Source organism: Ceratina calcarata, unplaced genomic scaffold (genome assembly GCF_001652005.2).
Source record: "Ceratina calcarata isolate Rehan_Ccalc_2016 unplaced genomic scaffold, ASM165200v1 scaffold50.2, whole genome shotgun sequence".
Classification (NCBI taxonomy): domain Eukaryota; kingdom Metazoa; phylum Arthropoda; class Insecta; order Hymenoptera; family Apidae; genus Ceratina; species Ceratina calcarata.
The window spans coordinates 71,585-79,620 of record NW_017174432.1 but is presented as its reverse complement, the minus strand read 5'-3'; the positions used below and the strand labels follow the sequence as shown (position 1 = coordinate 79,620).

Below are 8,036 nucleotides of genomic sequence, written 5' to 3'. Positions count from 1 at the left end.
GTTCCGTTGCTATCTTCGACCACGGGATAAACTGGACTGTCCCTTATGATGTGCAAGTACTGCTTCAGCTGCGCATGATTCTGAAAACGTAATCCTTTAATAGAAATTCAATTCGAGCCAAAGCTACAAACTTAACTTAAAGAAAACCACCGACGGCATATAAGTTCATGATCTCATCTCCGGAATATTCTTTGTCCTGGTTAAGCGGTTTGAAACGGATGTCTTTTGGGCTTCGCGCGTCGTATAAAAATGGCCCTTTGATGGTATCCAGATCGTGAGTCCCAATCGAGACCAAACTTCTTTTCCTGCCTATATTTTGATGTAACTTTTCTTGGAGATCAATGAAACTGTTGTAAGTGTCTTTCGTAAACGTGACATCCCGTAAAACGGCCGCGACGACGTGTCCTCTGATCTTGAGACACTGCAATTCATTCCTTCCATTATTGTTCTTAAACACTTGACCGTAATGATGATCGAAAGAGACAGTATCGCGTACCTCCTTTGTCATGACGATCCTCTGTTGATTCGTAGTTGGAAGTATCTTCGTGTATCGCGGTGCACTTAATCTGTATCAATGGAACGATATAAATACTGGCACGTGTCTTAAGTTTCGACGATGTACGTACTGATTTAAAAATATACGTAGACCAAGAGACAGACCCTCCAAACAGAGTAGATCGTATCGGTTTGCCGGTATATCAATTTTATATATAATATCGTCCGATGTTTCCGCCTGATCCATGATCTGTTCTCCCCCTTTAGCGATCATTTGTTTTTCCGTCAACTACAAACGATTAGATATAGCATAAGTCGGGGAATGAGTCCACAAAATGTTTTTAATTCCTTAATTAATTAATAAAATACAAGTTTCATACCACTTCGTCCAATTCTAATCCGAACTCGAAACATAAATTTTGAAATTCGTCGTCCGCTAAAAGCACATCGAGAAGAGTCAATTGAACACTATTTTTTATCAATTCAATGAACGTCGATAAACTATAATAAAATTATAATGAAATTATAATAAAACTCACAATATGTTCTGCCAAGAGTTTGAAAAAGTAAGTCACGTTTTATGTTGACAGTCGGCATGTCTTTACAGTGTACTTTTCGGTGTTAACGATCGTAACGCACTCTGAGACTGTTATAAATCACTTTACTAAGAAAATATTGGTGTCATAAAAGGAAGAGGATTATAATTACGATTACAATCGTAGTCAGCTGTTGTAAGAATGGGAATAGGTTAACAAGGGATACCAGCGTTTTGTCAATACCTTTCGTTCCATACTGGTCTGGTGTCTATAGAGGGCAGCACTTTGCGCGCGAACACGAACATATACATCGGGTAAAGAAACAGAACAGACCGATTTAAATAATACCTTTTCGCTATTATACATTCCTGCATAAATAGGATGGTGTGGAGGTAGCATTTACATGTTCTCGTTATATATAATCAACTATTTTAAGTAGATCCTTCTTATTCGTACCATACAGGTTTACTTAAGTTTAGTCAAGCATACAGTTGAGTTTCATTTGTACAAAACTGCGATGCACAGTTTAATAAATCAGATAGCCCACCCTTTGTCTCCTAGCTTATTATACGAACGTTCTTACTCCAATAAATGGACAACTGTTCGTTCCCCGAATAGTAAATAACGACAGCTTCAGGGCATGAACGAGCTGATCATGCTGAAACAGAGTATAATCAAAATAGTTATAGGATTCATTTAGAGATATAGAAGTTATCTCATTTCTGAAGATAATGTTTAACATTTACCCATACAAGTAGTAGAAAAAGGATAACAAGTAGAACGAAAGCTTATACCATCCTTCCCTATAATAGAATTGCAGAACATGAGCACCCATTATACTTGTGGGATCATAGAGACCTGGTTTAGACATGACAGGCCTGTGATAGTATTGCCATAAATGATATATTATTAACGGCATGTTCAAGAGCAACGAGAACCATTGTCCACTAATTAAAAATAAAACGTTGATCGTAATGTGCAACCCGTACTCTGGGATAACTAGCTGAAATACAATTTATATTCCTCTCTTTAAACCCCGTCGGCAGAGTTAATCGATTTAGAACGAAGTAACAGTACGATACGACAAAGAGAATTCCTTACCAAATTTAAACTATTACAGAGCTCGATAGGATTTTTATACCCAGTCTTTAATTCGTCAAACGCGATAACCTGAAAAATGTAAGTAAACGGGTTTAGATTATGCGAAAGACACCGGACGATCGCGTACAACGAATAGATCGTTATAATTTCCACGGATAGTTATCATTGTTCACAAACGGCACGTACGTGAAATGAGACGAAAAATATTAAGAATGCATCTATAATTAAGGCAATGATATAAGAAAAAGCAGCTAAACTGAACGCCATTGTAACACATCTATATACGCGCGGCAGAGTAACTTCGTTTCGTCTCTCCCATTGCTAATCGTTGACAGGTATTTTATCCCTTCGCGTCGTTTCCAGTCATTTTCGCTCATACATTTCGTATTTTAGACACGATATTTACGCATACCGGACAAGTTCTGAGCCCACGATCAGAAGAATTACTAACACGAAACTGTACTTGTAGTGGAACTCGCGATTCTCTCTCACGCTACGATTGCCTTTATTCATACATCCGTCGAAGAAAAAATTGAGGGAGGATCTATCTCTACGGATAGAAAGAAACGTCTAAAACAGAATTGTTATAGTTTTCTGTCTATCGATTGCAATTTGATGAAATTTGAAATGTTCATAATTGAATCACGTAATGACTCGTTCGACAGTGAGAAAGTAGAGGAAAACATAAAAAAATTTATTTTATACATGCCGTTAACAATTGATCTCCCAATTGTTTTAAATACTTAACTGTACTTATTGCTATTATCTACAATAATAATACATTACAAATCATCGAGATCTGATTAAAATAAGCGCAGACCGTTTTAGAGAACTACAAGTCGGACTTATAAACTTCTTGACAAAGTCTGAGCCCCGTACGTATGACTTATTAAATCCGATTCGAACCTCGCTAATAATCTCTCATCGACCCTGTCACTGCTACAGAAAACGGGTTTTCGCTTTGGTTGCAACATGTGCCTGATATTCTCGTAATTTACGTCCATTTCCTTGAACGCGTTTAACAGAAAAATTGCGATTATTACAATGAGGAAAGCAGAGATCGAACCCAGTATATCCTCGATGCTCATGTTCTCCCATTCCCTAAACAATATAGCCGACGCGACTATTACTAACGAGGTAAAGCACACGTAGTAAATTGGTGTGACGATCGTCGTTTCGAACAGATCGAGTGACCTGTTCAAATAATTCATTTGAATGCTTATACAAATTATGACAGCGAACAAGAAAATCCACGTCAACGAGTTCGCAAATCCGTTACTAAGTCCGGTAATAGTTTCTTTCAAAGCAAGGCCTAGCCCCTTGCAACTTACGACGGATAACGAACCCACCGAGGAACACAGCCAAATGTAGACTAGAATATTTTGTTTCCCGTAAATGGGGCCAAGATAGAATATAATTAAAACGCTGCATAATATCACAATGAAGACGTAACTGAGGAAGCCTAGAGCTTCCACTTTATCTAGAAGCTCATCCAGAGTACTGACTTCTTCTTCCTTTGGTGAATGAATCACGAAAATCGTGGAGCCTAAGATACAAAGGGTGCATCCAATCTGAAAGGAAAGATACAGAGTGGATGAAATCTGATTTTATTGTTGGAATTATGCGCGCGTTTCAGTGGGAAGTTCTCACCTTTCCCAACAAATTCAGCTTTTCGTTTAAGTACTTGGATGCCAATATCGCAGATACCAAAACGCTAAGTGCCCCTAACGGAGTGACCAACGAAGCTGGCGCGAACGCGTAAGCAGCAAAATTAGCTGCTTCTCCAATACCCACTTTATCACAAATCGATCGCAGTTAAACGAAGATACATGGAACACGTCGAGCAGACGTATACATACTTGATAAAAGACCAGTCCACCACATCCACTCTTTCAAGTAGCCAAATCCACCGGACGAAGCGCGTACCCCGCCACGTCTTTGGAGACGCATCAACGCCAATTTTTTAATTATGAAACTAGCGCCTAAATAAGATCACGGAATAAATGAAAGTTAGGAAAATGATTAGTAACGATACTTATACCATCTTATTACACGTTGCTCAAATTACACTAACCTATGAACCCGCTGGAACTGATTGCTAAACCTAATCCTATATAAAAATTTGTCCCATCGTACGGTTTTGTGTCAGCTGTGTCTTTCATCGTACTACTCATGTTTATATTCATTTGTATTTCAATTCCGATGTCACTATTTGACAAACGTCAATTTACAATTCATATATCCCACCGAACTGTCTGTTACGAATCGTTTATAAAGAAATAGCTACGGGCATGAGTATCACATCCTACACTCAGTAAACATTCTTCTATTCACACTGTTTTGATTGTTATAAACGTCGGTCAATGAATTGTAAAAAATTGTCGTTCGTCTCCTTCGTCTCACATTTCGTCGACGAAAAACGTGACGAGAACTACGACTACGACCACGACCACATATAAAGTAGGCACGAATACAAATGCACAACGACTAGTACATATATACGTGTATAAGTGGTGTGGACCAACAAAGTTGAGTGCGACAAGAGAGATAACATACGTCCGTATATATAACGATAGCTGAATTAAACTTGAACGTGATCAGTTAGAATCGGGAGACGGTATACACGGAATGTCGGAATCAATGATCAGGCAATGATCCGGGCTCGAGCAGCATTCAACATTTTTTATTACCGTAATGGATGAGAATTACAAAAGCTCATTCAACGAATAAACGAAACGTGGAGATAAAATAGAATACTAATGGAAACGATGACGAAGATAAGATAAATGATAGAAATCGAGTGACTGCTACCAACAAGTTTGCTTATCGACCAGTAGCGCTTTTAGAATTCTTTGACACATCAATTTCATTGTATGCGTAGGAACCACGGAGGTGCATAATATGCAAAGTACATGATCGCCGTGTTTCACTGCGTAACATTTGTGGTATTCGGAGCACAGATAAGTCTCCTTCGCGCCGACAAACTTGTCGGAGCTGTTGGGTGGATCCACCTCGCAATCGGAATCATATTCGGAAGTTGACATGAAAGTCTCGACGGCTTGGTAATAAAAGGTTCTCAGTATGTCCAGTCTATGCGAGCCAGTGACTCTGCTCCTCGTGTACAGTGCGTTTTTCCCGAGTACGAACTTCTCCGTCTTGTGATTTGCTAACAGAAATCTAAATACGCGGAGAAGAAGAATTAGAATAAGAAGTAAACGTGGTCTGTTGATAGTGCACGTCGATGTACGGACCCGAGCGTTTCGGGATCTAAATTGATCGATGCAGGTAAATTTCGTGGATAGCATTGTTCCGCGTTGCGTACAGCGTCGATGCTGGTCTTCCAACATTGTACGGCGAATCTTTCGATCTCCGATATATCCGGATTCGGTCCACACAAAGCCAATACTTTAACTTGATCGATCAACGTAACGCAAACCAGCCTGAAAGCCACCTACACGACCTCTCGTTACAAATTCGTTTCTTCCTAAATCCGTTCGCATTTGAACGCAGCTATGCGCAGCAATGCGCAGTATGCAAGATGTATTTACATTTGGACTTTTGTATGGTAAAAAGACTGGCACGTCCCGGGTAGTGTACGTGTCTTCGTTACTGACAGCTATAGTTAATAATTTCCTCTCGACAGGATGTAAGCTCCACCATCCTTTCGTTGCCACAGCTAAACATCCATGTATCAAGATGCATCCATACGTAGAATCCAAGCATTCGGTGTAACCTTCTAAGCAAGTCTTAAACGCATTCTTAAATCGCGTGTAGAGAACTTGTTTCAATATTGGAATTGATCAATTTACCTGGAACAGGCTGTTTTCTTGACACATTATGCATTCGGTCATATCGATGATGTCAGTTTTCGCACAAATTCCATCTCCTACGTCGAGGCAATGCAACAGGTTGTCAACAATAGGATTACACAAGCGTATGTCTTTCTTTAACTTCTCGATGTTCCTCGCATTTTTCAATTCCTGGCTACCGACGAACAAAACCATCGCGCCATAAACAGTATCGAGAAACTTGTCTAACACGTTCTTCGTAGTTCCGCTGGCTATAACTATCAGAATCACGCTTTGATCGAATTCTTTCCACGTTATCATGGTGTCCGGTAAATTTGTATACAACAGTCTGACGTTTTGCGATTTGAGGAACATGTGTATCCCGTATAGAGACGCGATCTTGGAAAACGTCATCTATGAAAATGTATTAAAAAAACCAGGAAGAGCTTGCGTCGCGTTAAACATTGTAAAGTGGAACGTCCAAAGGCTAGAGTAGGTTCTTTATAATTTACCGTATCACCTTCCCCTTTATGTCGCGAAAACAATGGGATTCCTCCAGCAGAAGTCAAACACATGACGTGAGCTACCATAATTTTTTATTTCAATTCTCTCGAATCGAGCTAAATTATACTGTGATAGAAGATATGCTGGCGTACCGTCATGTAAACCATGTAAAATGTAAACTGGCGGCCTGTAACCTAACCTATAATCGGAGAGGAAGTGAGTAACGTCTGAAGTCAGCAATTAGTAGTTCGATGTTCGATAGTACGAGACAGTACGAAAGATGTGATAAATACGTACGCGCGTATGAATTTTAAACTTTGCGCCGATCGGTATAAACGAATTATAATGTATATTATAATTCTATACTTGCGTACGTACGTATGCATACAATTATTGATTCTATTGAACAACTTGAAAAAAAATTGATCCTTCTGTCCTCACTATTCGTCGTTAATCAAATCGTTCGTCAACTGCAAAGATTGCTGGTCGAACGTTTGCATCATATTTTTGAAACACGGATCGATATTACAAATCAGGATTAAATTATGAAGGGGGTTGCACTGTTGTAGAGGTAGACAGGACATGAGAACTTTTGTACAATCGTAAGCATTCTATAAGTGAATTTTTAATTTAGAACAATTATCCAAAATATATATGTATATATACAAAGTTTAATATATTATACGAGCTTACAAAACTAACTCTTTTCCTCTACTATCTTTCATAATATATATAATTACAAAGCAAAAAACGGATGTTACAAAATGTACAATCATGATTCGAATCTTTCACAATTTTCCTATGTCATATATGAGAATACAAACAGATCCGTATTGAAATATCTATGTATGCACTCGTATGTATGCACGTGTACGTAACTATTGATCTTTCCAACAACAGGTGGCAACTATTATCTCACATTACGTGTACGATAATAGTGATGTATATGTATATACATGTACGTACACGTGTACTTTGTAGAATATATAAAAATATTCGTTCTCGTGCCAGAATAAAAGATATATGCATATATACTTGTCGTTTGTCTCAACCATCTTTTCGATTTACACGAGTTTTAACATGTCGATCGTATAAAATATATATATATATATATGTGTGGGTGTATATATATATATATATATCGTAGACGTTTACCTTTCGTTTACACATTGCCTATGTCCACTGGTACAAAGAAATTGCTAGTTCGACGATGATCAAATACCCACGTAAACAAATGGAACAGTTTCTTACACTTAATTTTACTTAATAGGAAACACACGTTAAGGTCACTTTTCGTGATTGTGTACGAATACGAAACAATAGATAGACGTACAGACAATAAGATTATAGTAAACGATTAAAGGTACCGTGTGCAATCGAATTGCTCGGTGCATTAGCGACAAATTGTAGAACAGAAGACGATAACGTCATTGTAATCGATACGATACGAGTAGAGCGTAGTAGAGCGTGTTCTCGTTTCGTCTCTGAAAGGGCCTCCTTCTACAGTATTCTGATCGAGCGAGAAACTATCGAAACAGAGAGCAATCAATTGGTTTCTATTGCCGTGTCCGAACGAAAGAAAGCGTTATGTTACGAGAAAATATTAGGATCG

General features: G+C 38.5%; 4 protein-coding genes across 4 annotated transcripts in view; all 4 read right to left on the bottom strand.

The window, feature by feature from the left end:
• Nucleotides 1-1,266, bottom strand: part of beta-PheRS (phenylalanine--tRNA ligase beta subunit) — a 4,004-nt gene extending 2,738 nt beyond the window's left edge. The window contains exons 1-6 of the mRNA XM_026816260.1: nucleotides 1,035-1,266; nucleotides 876-931; nucleotides 627-784; nucleotides 497-566; nucleotides 155-421; nucleotides 2-80 (exon numbers count right to left, since the gene is read on the bottom strand). Coding sequence (XP_026672061.1) covers nucleotides 2-80; nucleotides 155-421; nucleotides 497-566; nucleotides 627-784; nucleotides 876-931; nucleotides 1,035-1,092 — 688 coding nt within the window. The 5' untranslated portion in view covers nucleotides 1,093-1,266. The remainder of the gene's footprint in view (nucleotide 1; nucleotides 81-154; nucleotides 422-496; nucleotides 567-626; nucleotides 785-875; nucleotides 932-1,034) is intronic.
• Nucleotides 1,267-1,448: 182 nt separating this feature from the next.
• cni (protein cornichon) lies at nucleotides 1,449-2,703 on the bottom strand. The gene is made up of 4 exons (XM_018029855.2): nucleotides 2,319-2,703; nucleotides 2,133-2,201; nucleotides 1,778-2,034; nucleotides 1,449-1,689 (listed from the first exon to the last, which is right to left on the bottom strand). Exons 1-4 carry the CDS (start codon nucleotides 2,397-2,399, stop codon nucleotides 1,665-1,667), a joined length of 432 nt encoding a protein of 143 aa, XP_017885344.1. The 5' UTR covers nucleotides 2,400-2,703; the 3' UTR covers nucleotides 1,449-1,664.
• A 102-nt stretch (nucleotides 2,704-2,805) lies between these two features.
• On the bottom strand, nucleotides 2,806-4,695 carry spict (magnesium transporter spict). The gene is made up of 4 exons (XM_018029854.2): nucleotides 4,207-4,695; nucleotides 3,992-4,114; nucleotides 3,783-3,925; nucleotides 2,806-3,703 (listed from the first exon to the last, which is right to left on the bottom strand). Exons 1-4 carry the CDS (start codon nucleotides 4,316-4,318, stop codon nucleotides 2,978-2,980), a joined length of 1,104 nt encoding a protein of 367 aa, XP_017885343.1. The 5' UTR covers nucleotides 4,319-4,695; the 3' UTR covers nucleotides 2,806-2,977.
• Nucleotides 4,696-4,794: 99 nt separating this feature from the next.
• fy (fuzzy planar cell polarity protein-like protein) lies at nucleotides 4,795-7,979 on the bottom strand. The gene is made up of 5 exons (XM_018029852.2): nucleotides 6,433-7,979; nucleotides 5,942-6,334; nucleotides 5,681-5,878; nucleotides 5,384-5,583; nucleotides 4,795-5,309 (listed from the first exon to the last, which is right to left on the bottom strand). The coding sequence occupies exons 1-5, from the start codon at nucleotides 6,508-6,510 to the stop codon at nucleotides 4,940-4,942; spliced, it is 1,239 nt and encodes a 412-aa protein (XP_017885341.1). The 5' UTR covers nucleotides 6,511-7,979; the 3' UTR covers nucleotides 4,795-4,939.
• Between the last annotated feature and the right edge of the window lie 57 nt (nucleotides 7,980-8,036).

Bases quoted from the DNA above. Each gene is read 5' to 3' on its own strand.
- fy (XM_018029852.2), bottom strand. From the start codon at position 6,510: ATGGTAGCTCACGTCATGTGTTTGACTTCTGCTGGAGGAATCCCATTG. The intron at 5,879-5,941 runs GTAAATTGATCA...AATGCGTTTAAG, and splicing joins AAGAAAACAGCCTGTTCCAG to ACTTGCTTAGAAGGTTACAC. The intron at 5,310-5,383 runs GTCCGTACATCG...CCGCGTATTTAG, and splicing joins TTAGATCCCGAAACGCTCGG to ATTTCTGTTAGCAAATCACA.
- cni (XM_018029855.2), bottom strand. From the start codon at position 2,399: ATGGCGTTCAGTTTAGCTGCTTTTTCTTATATCATTGCCTTAATTATA. The intron at 2,035-2,132 runs GTAAGGAATTCT...ATTGTATTTCAG, and splicing joins TCTGTAATAGTTTAAATTTG to CTAGTTATCCCAGAGTACGG. The intron at 1,690-1,777 runs GTAAATGTTAAA...ACTCTGTTTCAG, and splicing joins TTTTTCTACTACTTGTATGG to CATGATCAGCTCGTTCATGC.
- spict (XM_018029854.2), bottom strand. From the start codon at position 4,318: ATGAATATAAACATGAGTAGTACGATGAAAGACACAGCTGACACAAAA. The intron at 4,115-4,206 runs GTTAGTGTAATT...GATCTTATTTAG, and splicing joins CAGTTCCAGCGGGTTCATAG to GCGCTAGTTTCATAATTAAA. The intron at 3,704-3,782 runs GTGAGAACTTCC...CTTTCCTTTCAG, and splicing joins AGCTGAATTTGTTGGGAAAG to ATTGGATGCACCCTTTGTAT.